The sequence below is a fragment of the Scyliorhinus canicula genome, chromosome 16 (assembly GCF_902713615.1).
Source record: "Scyliorhinus canicula chromosome 16, sScyCan1.1, whole genome shotgun sequence".
Classification (NCBI taxonomy): Eukaryota; Metazoa; Chordata; class Chondrichthyes; order Carcharhiniformes; family Scyliorhinidae; genus Scyliorhinus; species Scyliorhinus canicula.
The window spans coordinates 6278871-6301384 of record NC_052161.1 but is presented as its reverse complement, the minus strand read 5'-3'; the positions used below and the strand labels follow the sequence as shown (position 1 = coordinate 6301384).

Below are 22514 nucleotides of genomic sequence, written 5' to 3'. Positions count from 1 at the left end.
AATATTTCAGCGTCTCTCCCCTTCACACTGTCTGGGGTAGAATATTTCAGCGTCTCTCCCCTTCACACTGTCTGGGGTAGAATATTTCAGTGTCTCTCCCCTTCACACTGTCTGGGGTAGAATATTTCAGCGTCTCTCCCCTTCACACTTTCTGGGGTAGAATATTTCAGCGTCTCTCCCCTTCACACTGTCTGGGGTAGAATATTTCAGCGTCTCTCCCCTTCACACTGTCTGGGGTAGAATATTTCAGCGTCTCTCCCCTTCACACTGTCTGGGATAGAATATTTCAGCGTCTCTCCCCTTCACACTGTCTGAGGTAGAATAATTCAGCGTCTCTCCCCTTCACACTGTCTGGGGTAGAATATTTCAGCGTCTCTCCCCTTCACACTGTCTGGGGTAGAATATTTCAGCGTCTCTCCCCTTCACACTGTCTGGGGTTGAATATTTCAGCATCTCTCCCCTTCACACTGTCTGGGGTAGAATATTTCAGCGTCTCTCCCCTTCACACTGTCTGAGGTAGAATAATTCAGCGTCTCTCCCCTTCACACTGTCTGGGGTAGAATATTTCAGTGTCTCTCCCCTTCACACTGTCTGGGGTAGAATATTTCAGCATCTCTCCCCTTCACACTGTCTGGGGTAGAATATTTCAGCGTCTCTCCCCTTCACACTGTCTGGGGTAGAATATTTCAGCGTCTCTCCCCTTCACACTGTCTGGGGTAGAATATTCCAGCGTCTCTCCCCTTCACACTGTCTGGGGTAGAATATTTCAGCGTCTCTCCCCTTCACACTGTCTGGGGTAGAATATTTCAGCGTCTCTCCCCTTCACACTGTCTGGGGTAGAATATTTCAGCATCTCTCCCCTTCACACTGTCTGGGGTAGAATATTCCAGCGTCTCTCCCCTTCACACTGTCTGGGGTAGAATATTTCAGCGTCTCTCCCCTTCACACTGTCTGGGGAAGAATATTTCAGCGTCTCTCCCCTTCACACTGTCTGGGGGAGAATATTTCAGCGTCTCTCCCCTTCACACTGTCTGGGGTAGAATATTTCAGCGTCTCTCCCCTTCACACTGTCTGGGGTAGAATATTTCAGCGTCTCTCCCCCTCATACTCACCTGTAGCGAGATGTTGGCACGAGGCCAGTTCTTGAGCTCCGTGAACTGGAGGTAGGAGTCCCGGTCCACGAAATTGACGCTGACCAGCTTGTCGCACCGCGCCCCTCCGAAGCCGGGGAGGCACTGGCACAGGGCACGGGGCCCAATGTTGACACACTGCCCACCGTTGAGACAATCCTGCAGTTGGCACTGGGCAGTCACCGGAGGTGCCTGGGAAGGGAGCTCACAGAAACGGCCACTGGGGGGAGGCAGAGAGACACAGAGAGAAAGAGAGGCATTGGTCAGACTGGGGCTGATCAAAACACATTTCCCCTAAAAACTGCTTCCCAACTATCATTTCCATCCTGCTGCCTGGGATACAGCCCCACTGGTTGAATCAGACGTCATGCAAGTGTTCCTTTGTGAAGACTTGATGCTGAATGGCGATTAATTTTCTAATATTCTTAACCTTGAGCTCAAACCCCTCCATTGACTCTCTTCTCCCTATCTCCATATTCACCCCCCCCCCCCCCCCCACCCCCACCCAGGGGATCCACCACACCACACTCACACCACCTGAACCCCCTATCCCCACTCTGGGCCGACACGACCCCCACTGTCCAATCCGAACCCTGTTCCTGGCAAGACCCTCCCTGCTGGTGTGACCCCCACCCTGCCCGATTGACCTTTCCCCACTTTCTACCTGAACTGATTGTGCCACCCCCCTCCCCCCCCCCCCCGGGGTCTGACCCCCCCCCCCCCCACCCCCGGGTCTGACCTCTCCCCCCACCCTGCCCGACTGACCTTTCCCCACTTTCTACCTGAACTGATTGTGCCACCCCCCCCCCCCCCGGGGTCTGACCCCCCCCCCCCCCACCCCCGGGTCTGACCCCCCCCCCCTACCCCGGGTCTGACCTCTCCCCCCACCCTGCCCGACTGACCTTTCCCCACTTTCTACCTGATCTGATTGTGCCCCCCCCGGGTCTGAGGAAGTTACGGGCTGTTGTAACATCTCGATCGCCACTCTCACCTTGAGCTTCCCGAGGCTCCGTGGGCAGCTTCCCACCCGTCAGAGTGAGACCCCAGAGCGTTGAACGCAAAATGCAGACGGATGTGGCAATGCAGGGAGTGCTGTACTGTCTGAGATGCTGTTTGGGTGAGATGTTAAACAAGTCCATCCTACCAGCTCACAGGCAGTAAATCCTTCAGATCCAGGGGAGTTCTGCAAGGTGCCAATATTCATCCCTTACCCAACATCACTAAACCACATCCACTGGTCAGTGTCACCTTCCTGTTTGTGGGAGCTTGCTGTCTGTGGGAGCTTGCTGTCTGTGGGAGCTTGCTGTCTGTGGGGGCTTGCTGTCTGTCTGTGGGGGCTTGCTGTCTGTGGGGGCTTGCTGTCTGTAGGAGCTTGCTGTCTGTGGGGGCTTGCTGTCTGTGGGAGCTTGCTGTCTGTGGGGGCTTGCTGTCTGTGGGGGCTTGCTGTTTGTGGGGGCTTGCTGTCTGTGGGGGCTTGCTGTTTGTGGGAGCTTGCTGTCTGTAGGAGCTTGCTGTCTGTGGGGGCTTGCTGTCTGTAGGAGTTTGCTGTCTGTGGGAGCTTGCTGTCTGTGGGAGCTTGCTGTCTGTAGGAGCTTGCTGTCTGTGGGGGCTTGCTGTCTGTGGGGGCTTGCTGTCTGTGGGAGCTTGCTGTCTGTAGGGGCTTGCTGTCTGTGGGAGCTTGCTGTTTGTGGGGGCTTGCTGTCTGTGGGAGCTTGCTGTTTGTAGGAGCTTGCTGTCTGTGGGAGCTTGCTGTCTGTAGGAGCTTGCTGTCTGTGGGAGCTTGCTGTTTGTAGGAGCTTGCTGTCTGTGGGGGCTTGCTGTCTGTGGGGGCTTGCTGTCTGTGGGAGCTTGCTGTCTGTGGGGGCTTGCTGTCTGTGGGAGCTTGCTGTCTGTGGGGGCTTGCTGTCTGTGGGAGCTTGCTGTCTGTAGGAGCTTGCTGTCTATGGAAGCTTGCTGTTTGTAGGAGCTTGCTGTCTGTGGGGGCTTGCTGTCTGTGGGGGCTTGCTGTCTGTGGGGGCTTGCTGTCTGTAGGGGCTTGCTGTCTGTAGGAGCTTGCTGTTTGTATGAGCTTGCTGTCTGTGGGAGCTTGCTGTCTGTGGGAGCTTGCTGTCTGTGGGGGCTTGCTGTTTGTAGGAGCTTGCTGTCTGTGGGGGCTTGCTGTCTGTAGGGGCTTGCTGTCTGTAGGAGCTTGCTGTCTGTAGGAGCTTGCTGTCTGTAGGAGCTTGCTGTCTGTAGGAGCTTGCTGTCTGTAGGAGCTTGCTGTCTGTGGGGGCTTGCTGTCTGTAGGAGCTTGCTGTTTGTGGGGGCTTGCTGTCTGTGGGAGCTTGCTGTCTGTAGGAGCTTGCTGTTTGTGGGAGCTTGCTGTCTGTGGGAGCTTGCTGTCTGTAGGAGCTTGCTGTTTGTGGGGGCTTGCTGTCCGTGGGAGCTTGCTGTTTGTTGCTGTTTGTGGGGGCTTGCTGTTTGTGGGGGCTTGCTGTCTGTGGGAGCTTGCTGTTTGTGGGGGCTTGCTGTCTGTAGGAGCTTGCTGTCCGTGGGAGCTTGCTGTTTGTGGGAGCTTGCTGTTTGTAGGAGCTTGCTGTCTGTAGGAGCTTGCTGTCCGTGGGAGCTTGCTGTCTGTGGGAGCTTGCTGTTTGTGGGGGCTTGCTGTTTGTGGGAGCTTGCTGTCTGTAGGAGCTTGCTGTCTGTAGGGGCTTGCTGTCTGTGGGAGCTTGCTGTCTGTAGGAGCTTGCTGTCTGTGGGGGCTTGCTGTTTGTGGGAGCTTGCTGTCTGTAGGAGCTTGCTGTCTGTGGGAGCTTGCTGTCTGTAGGAGCTTGCTGTCTGTGGGGGCTTGCTGTTTGTGGGAGCTTGCTGTCTGTAGGAGCTTGCTGTTTGTAGGAGCTTGCTGTCTGTGGGAGCTTGCTGTCTGTAGGAGCTTGCTGTTTGTGGGAGCTTGCTGTTTGTAGGAGCTTGCTGTCTGTAGGAGCTTGCTGTCTGTGGGCGCTTGCTGTCTGTAGGAGCTTGCTGTCTGTAGGAGCTTGCTGTTTGTTGCTGTCTGTGGGAGCTTGCTGTCTGTAGGAGCTTGCTGTTTGTGGGGGCTTGCTGTCTGTGGGAGCTTGCTGTCTGTGGGGGCTTGCTGTCTGTGGGAGCTTGCTGTTTGTAGGAGCTTGCTGTCTGTAGGAGCTTGCTGTTTGTGGGAGCTTGCTGTTTGTTGCTGTCTGTGGGAGCTTGCTGTCTGTGGGAGCTTGCTGTTTGTAGGAGCTTGCTGTCTGTAGGAGCTTGCTGTTTGTAGGAGGTTGCTGTCTGTGGGAGCTTGCTGTCTGTAGGAGCTTGCTGTCTGTAGGAGCTTGCTGTTTGTAGGAGCTTGCTGTCTGTAGGAGCTTGCTGTTTGTAGGAGGTTGCTGTCTGTGGGAGCTTGCTGTCTGTAGGAGCTTGCTGTTTGTATGAGCTTGCTGTCTGTGGGAGCTTGCTATCTGTGGGAGCTTGCTGTCTGTGGGAGCTTGCTATTTGTGGGGGCTTGCTGTCTGTGGGAGCTTGCTGTCTGTGGGGGCTTGCTGTCTGTGGGGGCTTGCTGTCTGTAGGAGCTTGCTGTTTGTGGGGGCTTGCTGTCTGTGGGAGCTTGCTGTTTGTGGGAGCTTGCTGTCTGTGGGGGCTTGCTGTCTGTGGGAGCTTGCTGTTTATAGGAGCTTGCTGTCTATGGGGGCTTGCTGTCTGTGGGAGCTTGCTGTCTGTGGGGGCTTGCTGTCTGTAGGAGCTTGCTGTTTGTGGGGGCTTGCTGTCTGTGGGAGCTTGCTGTTTGTGGGAGCTTGCTGTCTGTGGGGGCTTGCTGTCTGTGGGGGCTTGCTGTTTGTGGGAGCTTGCTGTCTGTGGGGGCTTGCTGTCTGTGGGAGCTTGCTGTTTGTGGGAGCTTGCTGTTTGTGGGAGCTTGCTGTCTGTGGGAGCTTGCTGTTTGTGGGCGCTTGCTGTCTGTGGGAGCTTGCTGTTTGTGGGCGCTTGCTGTCTGTAGGAGCTTGCTGTCTGTAGGGGCTTGCTGTCTGTAGGGGCTTGCTGTCTGTAGGAGCTTGCTGTCTGTGGGGGCTTGCTGTCTGTGGGCGCTTGCTGTTTGTAGGGGCTTGCTGTCTGTGGGAGCTTGCTGTTTGTGGGAGCTTGCTGTGCACAATTGGGCTGCCGCACTCTCTACACTTCATTGGCTGCAGAGAGATTTGGGGCTTCCTGGGATTGTTAAGGACACTATATATAAATCCAAATCTTTATTCATTCCCACTGATGTACTGCTAGCTGTGAGACTCGGATAGCTTGGCAATACTCACAGCTGTAAACTGTCTACCTCACTCACCTGTAACCTTCCGAGCACAAACAGGTATAGCCATCAATCCCAGCTATACACAAACTGCTTCCCTGACACTTGTGATCGTCACAGTTGTCAATGGCAACGCTGCAGTTATCTCCGGCATATCCAGAATTGCATTCACACCTAAGAAACACAACATCAAGATTCAAACCAGGGACTGTGATTAACTTGGACAGGTTCCAGTGACAGAGAGTAAGGCCCAGCCTCACACCTACACACTCCTATCCATTAGATACAGAGTATATCTCCCTCTACACTGTCCCCATCAAACATTCCCAGGACAGGTACAGCACGGGGTTAGATACAGAGTAAAGCTCCCCCTACACTGTCCCCATCAAACACTCGCAGGACAGGTACAGCACGGGGTTAGATACAGAGTAAAGCTCCCTCTACACTGTCCCCATCAAACACTCCCAGGACAGGTACAGCACGGGGTTAGATACAGAGTAAAGCTCCCTCTACACTGTCCCCATCAAACACTCCCAGGACAGGTACAACACGGGGTTAGATACAGAGTAAAGCTCCCTCTACACTCTCCCCATCAAACACTCCCAGGACAGGTACAGCACGGGGTTAGATACAGAGTAAAGCTCCTTCTACACTGTCCCCATCAAGCACTCCCAGGACAGGTACAGCACGGTGTTAGATACAGAGTAAAGCTCCCTCTACACTGTCCCCATCAAACACTCCCAGGACAGGTACAGCACAGGGTTAGATACAGAGTAAAGCTCCTCCTACACTGTCCCCATCAAACACTCCCAGGACAGGTACAGCACGGTGTTAGATACAGAGTAAAGCTCCCTCTACACTGTCCCCATCAAACACTCCCAGGACAGGGACAGCACGGGGTTAGATACAGAGTAACGCTCCCTCTACACTGTCCCCATCAAACACTCCCAGGACAGGTACAGCATGGGGTTAGATACAGAGTAAAGCTCCCTCTACACTGTCCCCATCAAACACTCCCAGGACAGGTACAGCACGGGGTTAGATACAGAGTAAAGCTCCCTCTACACTGTCCCCATCAAACACTCCCAGGACAGGTACAGCACGGTGTTAGATACAGAGTAACGCTCCCTCTACACTGTTCCCACTTGTACGGTACTTGATGAAACTACCTGCATCAATCCTGTTCTTTAACTTCCCAATAACACAATTGGTGTTGGTGATTGGGTCAGATCTTCGCGGCTCCAATACGTTACTTACTTGGGTCCTTCAGTAGTCACCGCACACTTTGACTCCTGTTGGCATGGGTTTAATTCGGGTGTGCAATGGTCAACCACCTCCTCGCACAAATCTCCTGCATCGGGAGAGAGAGAGAGAGCAAGGTAACACTTGGTCAGGACCCAGCTCAGACACACACCATCCATATCCTGTCAGTAAGCTGGGGAACTGCGGTGATATAGCTGGGTAGCAGCGTTATCTCAGAGTCAGAACCCCACTCTGACGTGAAGAGGATGCAGATTCTCCCAATTCAGCCCCGAGGGAGTGCTGAAATGTCTCAGATGCTCTCTTCCAAATGAGATGATAAACTGAAGTTCTGTCTGCCCCCTCAGATGGAGATAAGGGATTCCACGTCTACTATTTTGAGGAGGAGCCGGGGAGTTTCCCCCAGCTGTCCTGGCGATACCTATCCCTCAGCCAACGTCAGGAAGACCTGATTATCTGGCGGTTACCACATCACTGTTTGGGATCTTGCTGTGTGCAAATTGGATCCTACACGACGACAGTGATCCACTTGAAACGCTTCTCCGGCTGTGAAACATTGTGGGAAGTCCTGAGTTTGTGTATTGAAATGCAAATGTCTTTGTTGTTTAACAGCTTTGGCTTGCATGTTCTAATTGATACTTACTCCTTGATTTAGTTTGCACTCGGGATTAAATCCGTGTGGGTACTGAGCCTGTGGCACTGCCTGAGTTTAGAAGAATGAAAAGGTGACTGAATTGAAACATATGGGGCTGGATTCTCCCAAAATGGGGCTATGTCCCCACGTCAGCGTAAAGTCGCTGGCGTTGCACCCCCCACTTTCCTGAAAAAAGATAGACTGATTCGCTTATCTACAGGGGACGAGGAGGGACCCGGAGTGATTCTCGCAGCTTTAGCTGCAGATACGGGCCCCGCACATTTCAGTTTTGAGTCCACGCATGAGCACGATGGCGGCCACTAGTGGCCACGCTGAATGCCGTGGCGCATTCGGACTGGAGAGGCAGCTCCGTAATGTCGGCCATTGATCGGCCATGTGCCCCTGCATCGGATCTGTGTCCCGGCCGCCCAAAACACCCCCCCAACCCGGTGCCTGATACCCCACCCCCTCCCCCTCCCCTCCCCCCCCCCCCCCCCCCCCCCCCCTCCCCTCCCCCCCCCCCTCCCCCCTCCCCCTCTCCCCCTCCCCCCCCTCAGTACTGAGGGAATGCCGCACAGTCAGAGGGTCAGTACTGAGGCAGTGCTGCACTGTCAGAGGGTCAGTACTGAGGGAGTGCTGCACTGTCAGAGGGTCAGTACTGAGGGAGTGCTGTACTGTCAGAGGGTCAGTACGGAGGGAGTGCTGCACTGTCAGAGGGTCAGTACTGAGGGAGTGCTGCACTGTCAGAGGGCCAGTACTGAGGGAGTGCTGCACATCAGAGGGTCAGTACTGAGGGTGTGCTGCACTGTGGGAGGGTCAGTACTGAGGGAGTGCCGCTCTGTCAGTGGGTCAGTACTGAGGGAGTGCTGCACTGTCAGAGGGTCAGTACTGAGGGAGTGCCGCACTGTCAGAGGGTCAGTACTGAGGGAGTGCTGCACTGTCAGAGGGTCAGTACTGAGGGAGTGCCACACTGTCAGAGGGTCAGTACTGAGGGAGTGCTGCACTGTCGGATCAGTACTGAGGGAGTGCTGCACTGTCAGAGGGTCAGTACTGAGGGAGTGCTGCACTGTCAGAGGGTCAGTACTGAGGGAGTGCCGCACTGTCAGAGGGTCAGTGAGAGGGAGTGCCGCACTGTCAGAGGGTCAGTACTGAGGGAGTGCTGCACTGTCAGAGGGTCAGTACTGAGGGAGTGCTACACTGTCAGAGGGTCAGTACTGAGGGAGTGCTGCACTGTCAGAGGGTCAGTACTGAGGGAGTGCTGCACTGTCAGAGGGTCAGCACTGAGGGAGTGCCGCACTGTCAGAGGGTCAGTACTGAGGGAGTGCTGCACTGTCAGGGGGTCAGTACTGAGGGAGTGCCACACTGTCAGAGGGTCAGTACTGAGGGAGTGCTGCACTGTCAGTCAGTACTGAGGGAGTGCTGCACTGTCGGATCAGTACTGAGGGAGTGCTGCACTGTCAGAGGGTCAGTACTGAGGGAGCGCCGCACTGTCAGAGGGTCAGTACTGAGGGAGTGCTGCACTGTCAGAGGGTCAGTACTGAGGGAGTGCTGCACTGTCAGAGGGTCAGTACTGAGGGAGTGCTGCACTGTCAGAGGGTCAGTACTGAGGGAGTGCTGCACTGTCAGAGGGTCAGTACTGAGGGAGCGCCGCACTGTCAGAGGGTCAGTACTGATGGAGCGCTGCACTGTCAGAGGGTCAATACTGAGGGAGTGCCGCTCTGTCAGAGGGTCAGTACTGAGGGAGTGCTGCACTATCAGAGGGTCAGTACTGAGGGAGTGCCGCACTGTCAGAGGGTCAGTACTGAGGGAGTGCCGCACTGTCAGAGGGTCAGTACTGAGGGAGTGCTGCACTGTCAGAGGGTCAGTACTGAGGGAGTACTGCACTGTCAGAGGGTCAGTACTGAGGGAGTGCTGCACTGTCAGGGGTGCTGTCTTTTGATGGGTTGTTGAAGCGAGGCCCTGTCTGCTCTCTGAGATGGATTTAAACGTTTGATATTTGGAACAAAAGGCAGGATGTCCCCTCTGGCTAAAATTCATCCTTACCCAGAATCCCAAAAAGCTGTTCATTATCACCTTGCTGCATGTGGGATCTTACTGTGCATAACCTGGCTGCGGCAACTGTAACATTACAGCAGTAGCTACACTCCACATTTAGCTCATTGGCTGTCAAGAGCTTTGAGATGGCCTGAGGTTGAGAAAGGTGCTATAGAAATGTAGTTCTTTCTGTGTGTTGGAGCTGCCAGCCTCCCTCTCCTGCCACTTGCTCAGTCTGGATCAGAGCGATCACTCACCTGTGTGATAGGGGGGGCACAGGCAGGTGTAGTTATTGATTCCGTCCAAACAGGTGGCACCATTTTTGCAGGCGTTTACTTTGCAGTCATTAAGATTGGTAGCACAGGTGTTTCCTAAGAAACCGTCTGGGCAGCTACACCTGTAGGGTAACAGGATATTGTAACGATAATCAGCTCAAAACCCGCACACAATTTAACAACAGCAAAACAGCCTTAATGAGACAATAAGCAGCAAATCTTCCCACTGATTCCCATCATAGCTCAGCATTCCAGTACTGAGGGACTGCTGCACTGTCAGAGGGTCAGTGCTGAGGGAGTGCTGCACTGTCAGAGGGTCAGTACTGAGGGAGTGCCGCACTGTCAGAGGGTCAGTACTGAGGGAGTGCCGCACTGTCAGAGGGTCAGTACTGAGGGAGTGCCGCACTGTCAGAGGGTCAGTACTGAGGGAGTGCTGCACTGTCAGAGGGTCAGTACTGAGGGAGTGCCGCACTGTCAGAGGGTCAGTACTGAGGGAGTGCTGTACTGTCAGAGGGTCAGTACTGAGGGAGTGCTGCACTGTGAGAGGGTCAGTACTGAGGGAGTGCTGCACTGTCAGAGGGTCAGTACTGAGGGAGTGCTGCACTGTCAGAGGGTCAGTACTGAGGGAGTGCCGCACTGTCAGAGGGTCAGTACTGAGGGAGTGCTGCACTGTCAGAGGGTCAGTACTGAGGGAGTGCTGCACTGTCAGAGGGTCAGTACTGAGGGAGTGCTGCACTGTCAGAGGGTCAGTACTGAGGGAGTGCTGCACTGTCAGAGGGTCAGTACTGAGGGAGTGCTGCACTGTCAGAGGGTCAGTACTGAGGGAGTGCTGCACTGTCAGAGGGTCAGTACTGAGGGAGTGCCGCACTGTCAGAGGGTCAGTACTGAGGGAGTGCCGCACTGTCAGAGGGTCAGTACTGAGGGAGTGCTGCACTGTCAGAGGGTCAGTACTGAGGGAGTGCCGCACTGTCAGAGAGTCAGTACTGAGGGAGTGCTGCACTGTCAGAGGGTCAGTACTGAGGGAGTGCCGCACTGTCAGAGGGTCAGTACTGAGGGAGTGCCGCACTGTCAGAGGGTCAGTACTGAGGGAGTGCCGCACTGTCAGAGGGTCAGTACTGAGGGAGTGCCGCACTGTCAGAGGGTCAGTACTGAGGGAGTGCCACACTGTCAGAGGGTCAGTACTGAGGGAGTGCCGCACTGTCAGAGGGTCAGTACTGAGGGAGCGCCGCGCTGTCAGAGGGTCAGTGCTGAGGGAGTGCTGCACTCAGAGGGTCAGTACTGAGGGAGTGCTGCACTGTCAGAGGGTCAGTACTGAGGGAGTGCCGCACTGTGAGAGGCTCAGTACTGAGGGAGTGCTGCACTGTCAGAGGGTCAGTACTGAGGGAGTGCCGCACTGTCAGAGGGTCAGTACTGAGGGAGTGCCGCACTGTCAGAGGGTCAGTACTGAGGGAGTGCTGCACTGTCAGAGGGTCAGTACTGAGGGAGCCGCACTGTCAGAGGGTCAGTACTGAGGGAGTGCCGCACTGTGAGAGGCTCAGTACTGAGGGAGTGCTGCACTGTCAGAGGGTCAGTACTGAGGGAGTGCCGCACTGTCAGAGGGTCAGTACTGAGGGAGTGCCGCACTGTCAGAGGGTCAGTACTGAGGGAGTGCTGCACTGTCAGAGGGTCAGTACTGAGGGAGCCGCACTGTCAGAGGGTCAGTACTGAGGGAGCGCTGCACTGTCAGAGGGTCAGTACTGAGGGAGTGCTGCACTGTCAGAGGGTCAGTACTGAGGGAGTGCCGCACTGTCAGAGGGTCAGTACTGAGGGAGTGCCGCACTGTCAGAGGGTCAGTACTGAGGGAGTGCTGCACTGTCAGAGGGTCAGTACTGAGGGAGTGCCGCACTGTCAGAGGGTCAGTACTGAGGGAGCGCTGCACTGTCAGAGGGTCAGTACTGAGGGTGTGCTGCACTGTCAGAGGGACAGTACTGAGGGAGTGCCGCTCTGTCAGAGGGTCAGTACTGAGGGAGTGCCGCACTGTCAGAGCGTCAGTACTGAGGGAGTGCCGCACTGTCAGAGGGTCAGTACTGAGGGAGTGGACAATGAGGGGGAGGACACGGTGCGGCTGGGTGGCGAGGTGAGTGTTGACGGGGAGCAGGGGGGCGGGCCGCTATGATGCTGGTGACAGATCCACCCCCACCCCCTCCATCCTTTACACACCCCCACCTCCACCCCCACACCCCCAAGATACACTGGAGACAAAGAATGAAAAGCTGAAGAAATGGAAAGCTATGTTTCTGAGCGACAGCTGGAAATTTTCGTGTGTGTTTACAAAGTGGATCAAATTCAAACCTAATCTATTGAAGCCAATGGAAATCCACTGCTGATTATTTACACAACGCCACAATCTTGGCCACCCGTCTCTGGGTAACATGTGTTATACTGTATTGGGTTACAACCCTGGGTCATGGGGATGTGTTGGAGTGGGGGTGGGGGGAGAGACAGGGTAATTGGAGGAGCAGTTCACTCAACTTTCACTTTTTTTTGTTTACTTTTTGATTCCTTCGTTTCTGGCGTTGTGCCCTCCAGAGCCCGGGGCCTCCATCGGGGGTGTATTCGAGGGCAGGGTTGGAGGTTTGTGGAGATCTCAGAGGATTGTCGGGCTGGAGGCCAGGACAGAGATGGTGCGGAAGGGGTGGGGGGGCAACTTCAGTGAGCACAATCCTGGGCAACTGGTTCTTGGTGTGATTTATAACACAGCGGAGTCTTGAACGAGCCCAGGTTTGTACCGTACGCAAAGTGGCGTTCCGGCCGGGGGACCATTGGAATATCGAGGAGGGAAGTGATGAAGATGTGGTGTTTTTCATGGTTCGGATCACAGGATGGTGTAGTGTTCGCAAAGACCACAACTAGCTTTTGTATTAAACAAAGCTAAAGATTTATTTACATTACTTAATTGAATTAAACCTCTTCTATGTAATAAACAATTGACAATAAATATACAATCTACACTCATCTACCAATAATCTCTAGACTAATACAATAATTATGATCTGCTCTCACTCACACCAGGTTTCCTACAATCATTCTCCGCACCACTCTCCCAGAAGGCTCAGCATTGATGCTTTATATAGTTCTGCATCTAGCTCCCTCTAGTGGTTGATTGAGACATAACATTAACCCTTACAGTTCTGTACATTTCTCATAATGTCACAGAAGGGATGATGACTTTGGTAACAGAGGAACTGAGGCAGGTCAGAGAACCACCACGATACAGAGGAATTGGCATTCTGAGCAAAGAGGTCAGGAGCTCGACTCCGGGGCCAGTTAAAATAAAGGAGATGTTTAAAAAGATCTCTGCTCACCAGAATGGACTGCGGTCTCCGTCCTTAACATGGCAAGTCCCTCCATTCTCACAAGGCTTACTGATGCAGGCGTTGATCGGAGATTCACAGTGCCTGCCCTGGAAGAGTTGGAGAAAAGAGCAAAGTTACTTCTTGTTGGGTACCATGTCAGTGAAGGTGTAGCGGCCACTGCCAGTCACAATCAAGACTGGGGGTTTGATATAGAAACTGTTTGCACTGCTGCGGGATCAGTAACCAGAGGATGCAGATTTACGGTAATTGGCAAAGTGGAGTGCGGGTGGGAGAATATTTTTAATGCAGTAAATTGTCCCGATCCAGGATGTACTGCCTGACAACAGGATGGACGCAAATTCAATCCTAACACTGAAAGAATTGGATAAATACTTGAACAGTAACAAGTGCAGCTCAATGAGGAGGGCAATTGGGACCAAGTGGGCAGGTCACTCTGTCTCTCTCACCACGGACCCAAGGGTTCTGTGTGGAACTATCACCACTACCTTCAGAGCCTCCAGCCGAGGGACAGTCTAACGATCAGAACTAGACCTTCAAGGGGTGAAGTTAGCAAACACTTCGACAGGCAAAGGCCGGAATTCACTTCCATTGATGCTGGGTCAACCGTTCATTTTAAATCCGTGGTTATGAATTTTTGTCAATCAACAAGGAAAGGGAGTTTGGGAGATACAGGTCAGCCATGATCTCATTGAATGGCCTCCTCCTGTTCCTGCATTCCTGTCAGACCCTACATCAGCTGTTCTTAATCCAGTTATATCAAAGTTAGACAAACACACACACAAACATATATACACACAAACAAACATACACACACACATTCTCATACAAACACACGTGCACACAAACATATACACACAAACACATTCTCATACAAGCGCACACAAATACGCACACACAGATACGCATACACAAACACACACACAAACACATTCTCATACAAGCACGCGCGCACACAAACATACACACACAAACACATACACGCACACAAACGCATTCTCATACACGCACAAACACATTCTCATATAAGCACACACAAACACATTCTCATACAATCACACGCACGCACACACAAACAGATGCACACACATACGCGCACACACACAAACATAAAGGGCACTCAGACTGTGAGACCTCTCTCATTTAGATGTGGTGTCGTCAGAAAATCAGCAGGCAGGGCAGGAATGGGCCAACACCAAGATTATTGAGCAACAAAGGAATTTGGCAAACAGTGAAAACCGAATGGTGTGATTTACTGGAGACCTGAAATTAAAACAAAAACTCCTTGAAATACTAAGCAGAATTGGCAATACCTGCGGAGAGAGAAACAGAATTAACGTTTCAGCTCGACCGCTCTTCAATAGAATTGGAAGACCCGACAAATTTAACAATTTAAAATCAAATAGAGAGCCGCGGAAAGGATTGGACGGGAACGTAATGGAGAAATAAAGAATGGAGAGTGAGGCTGTGGAAGAAAAGGAAGTGATAGTATGAGAAGTAGAAATATTATTCCTTCACCCAATGTTATTCTGTAATCATTTAAACCTCCCGGACACATCTATTGCTGCTTTATTTGTCTCTTACACAGAATAAGTGATACCCGGGAGTGAGTTACAGACTGGAATCTAATCGAGGGGTTTGGGTGGTTTATATATAGAATAAGATACCCGGGAGTGCGTTACAGACTGGAATCTAATCGAGGGGTTTGGGTGGTTTATATATAGAATAACAGATACCCGGGAGTGAGTTACAGACTGGAATCTAATCGAGGGGTTTAGGTGGTTTATATATAGAATAACAGATACCCAGGAGTGAGATACAGACTGGAATCTAATCGAGGGGTCGGGGTGGTTTATATATAGAATAACAGATACCCGGGAGTGAGATACAGACTGGAATCTAATCGAGGGGTTTAGGTGGCTTATATATAGAATAACAGATACCCAGGAGTGAGTTACACTGGAATCTAATCGAGGGGTTCGGGGTGGTTTATATATAGAATAACAGATACCCGGGAGTGAGTTACAGACTGGAATCTAATCAAGGGGTTTGGGTGGTTTATATAAAGAATAACAGTTACCCAGGAGTGAGTTACAGACTGGAATCTAATCAAGGGGTTTGGGGTGCTTTATATAGAGAATAACAGATATCCGGGAGTGAGTTACAGACTGGAATCTAATTGAGGGGTTCAGGGTGGTTTATATATAGAATAACAGTTACCCAGGAGTGAGTTACAGACTGGAATCTAATCGAGGGGTTTGGCGTGGTTTACATAGAGAATAACAGATACCCGGGAGTGAGTTACAGACTGGAATCTAATTGAGGGGTTTGGGGTGGTTTACATATAGAATAACAGATACTTCGGTGTGAGATACAGACTGGAATCTAATCGAGGGATTTGGGGTGGTTTATAGATAGAATGACAGATACCCGGGAGTGAGTTACAGACTGGAATCTAATCGAGGGGCTCAGGGTGGTTTATATATAGAATAACAGTTACCCAGGAGTGAGTTACAGACTGGAATCTAATCGAAGGGTTTGGGGTGGTTAATATATTGAATAACAGATACTTGGGAGTGAGTTACAGACTGGAATCTAATCGAGGGGTTTGGGGTAGTTTATATATAGAAAAACAGATACTTGGGAGTGAGTTACAGACTGGAATCTAATCGAGGGGTTCGGGGTGGTTTATATATAGAATAACAGATACCCGGGAGTGAGTTACAGACTGGAATCTAATCGAGGGGTTCGGGGTGGTTTATATATAGAATAACAGATACCCGGGAGTGAGTTACAGACTGGAATCTAATCGAGGGGTTTGGGTGGTTTATATATAGAATAACAGATACCCGGGAGTGAGTTACAGACTGGAATCTAATCGAGGGGTTCGGGGTGGTTTATATATGGAATAACAGATACCCGGGAGTGAGTTACAGACTGGAATCTAATCGAGGGGTTTGGGGTGGTTTATATATAGAATAACAGATACCCGGGAGTGAGTTACAGACTGGAATCTAATCGAGGGGTTTGGGTGGTTTATATAAAGAATAACAGTTACCCAGGAGTGAGTTACAGACTGGAATCTAATCGAGGGGCTCGGGGTGGTTTATATATAGAATAACAGATACCCGGGAGTGAGTTACAGACTAGAATCTAATCGAGGGGTTTGAGTGGTTTATATATAGAATAACAGATACCCAGGAGTGAGTTACGGACTGGAATCTAATCGAGGGGTTTGGGTGGTTTATATATAGAATAACAGATACCCGGGAGTGAGTTACAGACTGGAATCTAATCGAGGGGTTTGGGTGGTTTATATAAAGAATAACAGTTACCCAGGAGTGAGTTACAGACTGGAATCTAATCGAGGGGTTCGGGGTAGTTTATATATAGAATAACAGATACCCGGGAGTGAGTTACAGATTAGAATCTAATCAAGGGGTTTGAGTGGTTTATATATAGAATAACAGATACCCTGGAGAGAGTTACGGACTGGAATCTAATCGAGGGGTTTGGATTGTTTATATATAGAATAACAGATACCCGGGAGTGAGTTACAGACTGGAAACTAATCGAGGGGTTTGGGTGGTTTATATAAAGAATAACAGTTACCCAGGAGTGAGTTACAGACTGGAATCTAATCGAGGGGTTTGGGTGGTTTATATATAGAATAACAGATACCCAGGAGTGAGTTACGGACTGGAATCTAATCGAGGGGTTCAGGGTGGTTTATATATAGAATAACAGATACCCGGGAGTGAGTTACAGACTGGATTCTAATCGAGGGGTTTGGGGTGGTTTATATATAGAATAACAGATACCCGGGAGTGAGTTACAGACTGGAAACTAATCGAGGGGTTTGGGTGGTTTATATAAAGAATAACAGTTACCCAGGAGTGAGTTACAGACTGGAATCTAATCGAGGGGTTTGGGTGGTTTATATATAGAATAACAGATACCCAGGAGTGAGTTACGGACTGGAATCTAATCGAGGGGTTCAGGGTGGTTTATATATAGAATAACAGATACCCGGGAGTGAGTTACAGACTGGAATCTAATCGAGGGGTTTGGGGTGGTTTATATATAGAATAACAGATACCCGGGAGTGAGTTACAGACTGGAATCTAATCGAGGGGTTTGGGTGGTTTATATAAAGAATAACAGTTACCCAGGAGTGAGTTACAGACTGGAATCTAATCGAGGGGCTCGGGGTGGTTTATATATAGAATAACAGATACCCGGGAGTGAGTTACAGACTAGAATCTAATCGAGGGGTTTGAGTGGTTTATATATAGAATAACAGATACCCAGGAGTGAGTTACGGACTGGAATCTAATCGAGGGGTTTGGGTGGTTTATATATAGAATAACAGATACCCGGGAGTGAGTTACAGACTGGAATCTAATCGAGGGGTTTGGGTGGTTTATATAAAGAATAACAGTTACCCAGGAGTGAGTTACAGACTGGAATCTAATCGAGGGGTTCGGGGTAGTTTATATATAGAATAACAGATACCCGGGAGTGAGTTACAGATTAGAATCTAATCAAGGGTTTGAGTGGTTTATATATAGAATAACAGATACCCTGGAGAGAGTTACGGACTGGAATCTAATCGAGGGGTTTGGATGGTTTATATATAGAATAACAGATACCCGGGAGTGAGTTACAGACTGGAAACTAATCGAGGGGTTTGGGTGGTTTATATAAAGAATAACAGTTACCCAGGAGTGAGTTACAGACTGGAATCTAATCGAGGGGTTTGGGTGGTTTATATATAGAATAACAGATACCCAGGAGTGAGTTACGGACTGGAATCTAATCGAGGGGTTCAGGGTGGTTTATATATAGAATAACAGATACCCGGGAGTAAGTTACAGACTGGAATCTAATCGAGGGGTTTGTGGTGGTTTATATATAGAATAACAGATACCCGGGAGTGAGTTACAGACTGGAATCTAATCGAGGGGTTTGGGGTGGTTTATATATAGAATAACAGATACCCGGGAGTGAGTTACAGACTGGAATCTAATCGAGGGGTTTGGGTGGTTTATATATAGAATAACAGATACCCAGGAGTGAGTTACGGACTGGAATCTAATCGAGGGGTTCAGGGTGGTTTATATATAGAATAACAGATACCCGGGAGTGAGTTACAGACTGGAATCTAATCGAGGGGTTCGGGGTGGTTTATATATAGAATAACAGATACCCGGGAGTGAGATACAGACTGGAATCTAATCGAGGGGTTCAGGGTGGTTTATATATAGAATAACAGATACCCGGGAGTGAGTTACAGACTGGAATCTAATCGAGGGGCTCAGGGTGGTTTAAATATAGAATAACAGATACCCGGGAGTGAGTTACAGACTGGAATCTAATCGAGGGGTTTGGGAGAATCACAGTGAATCTGCTGTTACCTTGTAGCCAGACAGACAGGTGCATCTGTAATAATCCAAGGCATCATCCCGGCAGTTTGCTTGGTTCTTGCAGGGGTTGGAAAGACAGGGGCTACACTTTGCCAAGACGCTCAGCTCTGTTGGACCTGTGTAGGACAACACAGTGTTGTGTGACACAGAAAGCAATATCTGGTCTGCTGGCAAAAGCCAGCATGCTCGGTGTTAAACTTTCCAGTTGTAAAATATCCACATTTAATTAATGCTTATTACTGAGCAATGATCGGGCAGATCAGCTGGTGTTCCAGTAACCTGTTCTATCTGAGGCATAGCCAGTGACATCAGCACACCCAGAATGCAGCTGGAGTGGCTGAGTAACGGAATACCATTCTCTACAAAGGACGTAAACTTCAAATACATCAGTACGGCAACATTGAATTAATAAAACTCTCCCTCTCGAGGCTTCTGTAACCTCCTCCAGCCTGAAGACACTTTGAAATCTCTGCATTCCTCCAATTCTGGCCCTGATTTTAATTGCTCCACCATTGGTGGCCATGTCTTCAGTTATCCAGGCCCGAAACACTGGAAGTTCCTCTTTAAACCTCTCCATTACTCTCTCCTCCTTTAATGCTCAGCTTCAATCCTACCTCTTTAATTAGACCTTTGGTCGCACTTCCTAATATCTCCTTATGTGGCTCTTTGTGAAAGTACCTTCCAATCTTGTGAAGTGCCTTAGGATGTGTACTGTGTTAAATTTGCTATATAAATGCAAGTTGTTGTTGCTGTCTTGGAGGAATAGCGCTGAACTATGTGAATCATTGCTGTATCTCTATCACCGGTGGCGCAGCGGTTAGCACTGCTGCCTCTCAGCGGCAGGGACCTGGGTTCGATTCCAGCTTGGGTCACTGTCTGTGCGGAGTCTGCACATCCTCCCCGTGTGTGCGTGGGTTTCCTCCGGGTGGTCCGATTTCCTCCCACAGTCCAAAGATGTGCAGGTTAGGTGGATTGGACATGGTCAATGCGCGGGGTTACCGGCATAGGGCAGGGAGTGGGCCCAGGTAGGGTGCTCGTTCGGAGGTTCTGTGCAGACGTGATGGGCCAAATGGCCTCCTTTTGCATTGTAGGGATTCTATGGATGTGAAATCTTCATGGAGCAATGCTGAATCTGGAGTCTACGTGGAGCAATGCTGAATCTGGAGTCTATGTGGAGCAATGATGAATCTGGAGTCTTTCTGGAGCAATGCTGAATCTGGAGTCTATGTGGAGCAATGATGAATCTGGAGTCTATGTGGAGCAGTGCTGAATCTGGAGTCTATCTGGAGCAATGATGAATCTGGAGTCTATGTGGAGCAATGCTGAATCTGGAGTCTACGTGGAGCAATGCTGAATCTGGAGTCTATGTGGAGCAGTGCTGAATCTGGAGTCTATGTGGAGCAATGCTGAATCTGGAGTCTATGTGGAGCAATGATGAATCTGGAGTCTATCTGGAGCAATGTTGAATCTGGAGTCTATGTGGAGCAGTGCTGAATCTGGAGTCTATGTGGAGCAATGCTGAATCTGGAGTCTATGTGGAGCAGTGATGAATCTGGAGCAATGCTGAATCTGGAGTCTATCTAGAGCAGTGATGAATCTGGAGCAATGCTGAATCTGGAGTCTATCTAGAGCAGTGATGAATCTGGAGTCTTTCTGGAGCAATGCTGAATCTGGAGTCTATCTAGAGCAGTGATGAATCTGGAGTCTATGTGGAGCAGTGATGAATCTGGAGTCTATGTGGAGCAATGCTGAATCTGGAGTCTATGTGGAGCAATGCTGAATCTGGAGCATCATTTGCAGGAAAGTGAGTGTGTGGACCGTCTGAAACTGCTACACAGCTGGCCGAGGTTTTGCACAGGGGGGGGGGGGGGGGGGGGGGACCTGTGGTCGAGCTCAACATGATGTCATCCGATTCACATGATAATGAAGGGCTTTGGGAGAAATACTATAATTCAGCCCAAAACACCATTGTCCAACGAGAGAGGAGACATTCTTACCCTGGCACTCAAATTTCTTGGCGGGTGTGGTCAAGAGGAGCTTGCCCTCCATGTCCCCTGGTCCAGCGCAGCGGGCAATGCCAGGCTCCTTGTACCCAGTTTTAACCCAGTCTGAAAGCCACTGTAGATTACAGTCACAGTGGAGTGGGTTCGCCCCAATGGCACTGAAAGAGAGTGAGAGACAGAGTCAGCAAGAGGTTTACTCCATTCTAGCATTTTCCATTTAGTCAAAGCAGATCGCACCCTGTCAGTGTCAACCCTGCCTCACTGGGTAGCACTGTCAGAGGGTCAGTACTGAGGGAGTGCCGCACTGTCAGAGGGACAGTACTGAGGGAGTGCTGCACTGTCAGAGGGTCAGTACTGAGGGAGTGCCGCACTGTCAGAGGGTCAGTACTGAGGGAGTGCCGCACTGTCAGAGGGTAAGTACTGAGGGACTGCTGCACTGTCAGAGGGTCAGTACTGAGGGAGTGCCACACTGTCAGAGGGTTAGTACTGAGGGAGTGCTGCACTGTCAGAGAGTCAGTACTGAGGGAGTGCCGCACTGTCAGAGGGTCAGTACTGAGGGAGTGCCGCACTGTCAGAGGGTCAGTACTGAGGGAGTGCTGCACTGTCAGAGGGTCAGTACTGAGGGAGTGCCGCACTGTCAGAGGGTCAGTACTGAGGGAGTTCCGCACTGTCAGAGGGTCAGTACTGAGGGAGTGCTGCACTGTCAGAGGGACAGTACTGAGGGAGTGCCGCACTGTCAGAGGGTCAGTACTGAGGGAGTGCTGCACTGTCAGAGGGTCAGTACTGAGGGAGTGCTGCACTGTCAGAGGGTCAGTACTGAGTGAGTGCTGCACTGTCAGAGGGTCAGTACTGAGGGAGTGCTGCACTGTCAGAGGGTCAGTACTGAGGGAGTGCTGCACTGTCATAGGGTCAGTACTGAGAGAGTGCTGCACTGTTAGAAGGTCAGTACTGAGGGAGTGTAGCACTGTCAGAGGGTCAGTATTGAGAGAGCGCCGTGCTGTCAGAGGGTCAGTACAGAGAGCGTGCTGCACTGTCAGAGGTGCTGTTACTTAACTGAGGAATTAAATTGAAGCCCAGTGCTAAATGTTAAAGATTCCATGACTCCATGTGAAGCGAACAAATCTCCCAAATTCCGTCCTCCAATGCTGTCAAAAACACATAAGCATTTTTCTGAATCCTTGTCGCCAATCCTGGGCACTGTGGCTTCACAGCGCCAGGGTTCCAAGTTAGATTCCCGGCTTGGGTCACTGTCTGTACGGAGTCTGCGTGGGTTTCCTCCGGGTGCTCCGGTTTCCTCCCACAAGTCCCGAACGACGTGCTTGTTAGGTGAATTGGACATTCTGAATTCTCCCTCTGTGTACCTGAGCAGGAGCCGGACTGTGGTGACTAGGGGATTTTCACAGTCACTTCATTGCAGTGTTAATGTAAGCCTACTTGTGACACTAATAAAGATTCAAATTAAATTATAGTTTGACGAAACAGTGTGTATGTCAGTCATTGAACTGCCTCATGACGCCGAGGTCCCAGGTTCGATCCCGGCTCTGGGTCACTGTCCGTGCGGAGTTTGCACATTCTCCCCGTGTTTGTGTGGGTTTCGCCCCCACAACCCAAAAGATGTGCAGGCTAGGTGGATTGGCCACGCTAAATTGTCCCTTAATTGGAAAAAATGAATTGGGTACTCTAAATTTATTTTTTTTAAAGTCATTGTACTTCAAAAAGGAACTCATTGTATGTGAAGTGACTTTTGGGAGTTGAAATAAAAAAGCTACATTAAGGCAAGTTCTTTCTTGTGTATCAAGGGGAACAATTTCTATGGAAGATAAAATGTCTTGCATTTCTATTGCACCGCTCACAACCTCAGGACTTCCCAACCTGCTTTACAGCCAATTAAGTATTTTTGAAGGCTCGGTGGCCTCTCATCTCCGAATGTGAAGCTGTGGGTTAAAAATCACTCCAGAGACTTGAACGTATAACCTAGGTCAACACTCCCAGTGCAGTGCAGAGGGGACGCTGCCCTGGTGGAATTAACATCTTTCAGATTAGACATTAAAGCAAGGCCCCATCTGGATGGCCCTGATTGGTAGAGGAGCCGGGGATTATTCCCGGTCCTCTTGCCAATATTT

At 50.6% G+C, this 22514-nt stretch overlaps 1 protein-coding gene across 1 annotated transcript in view; it reads right to left on the bottom strand.

Moving 5' to 3' along the window:
* LOC119979682 (slit homolog 1 protein-like) overlaps positions 1–22514 on the bottom strand; it is a 266812-nt gene that overhangs the window by 21227 nt on the left and 223071 nt on the right. The window contains exons 23-29 of the mRNA XM_038822220.1: positions 20386–20549; positions 18380–18504; positions 12954–13051; positions 9592–9731; positions 6664–6757; positions 5443–5580; positions 1113–1350 (exon numbers count right to left, since the gene is read on the bottom strand). Coding sequence (XP_038678148.1) covers positions 1113–1350; positions 5443–5580; positions 6664–6757; positions 9592–9731; positions 12954–13051; positions 18380–18504; positions 20386–20549 — 997 coding nt within the window. The remainder of the gene's footprint in view (positions 1–1112; positions 1351–5442; positions 5581–6663; positions 6758–9591; positions 9732–12953; positions 13052–18379; positions 18505–20385; positions 20550–22514) is intronic.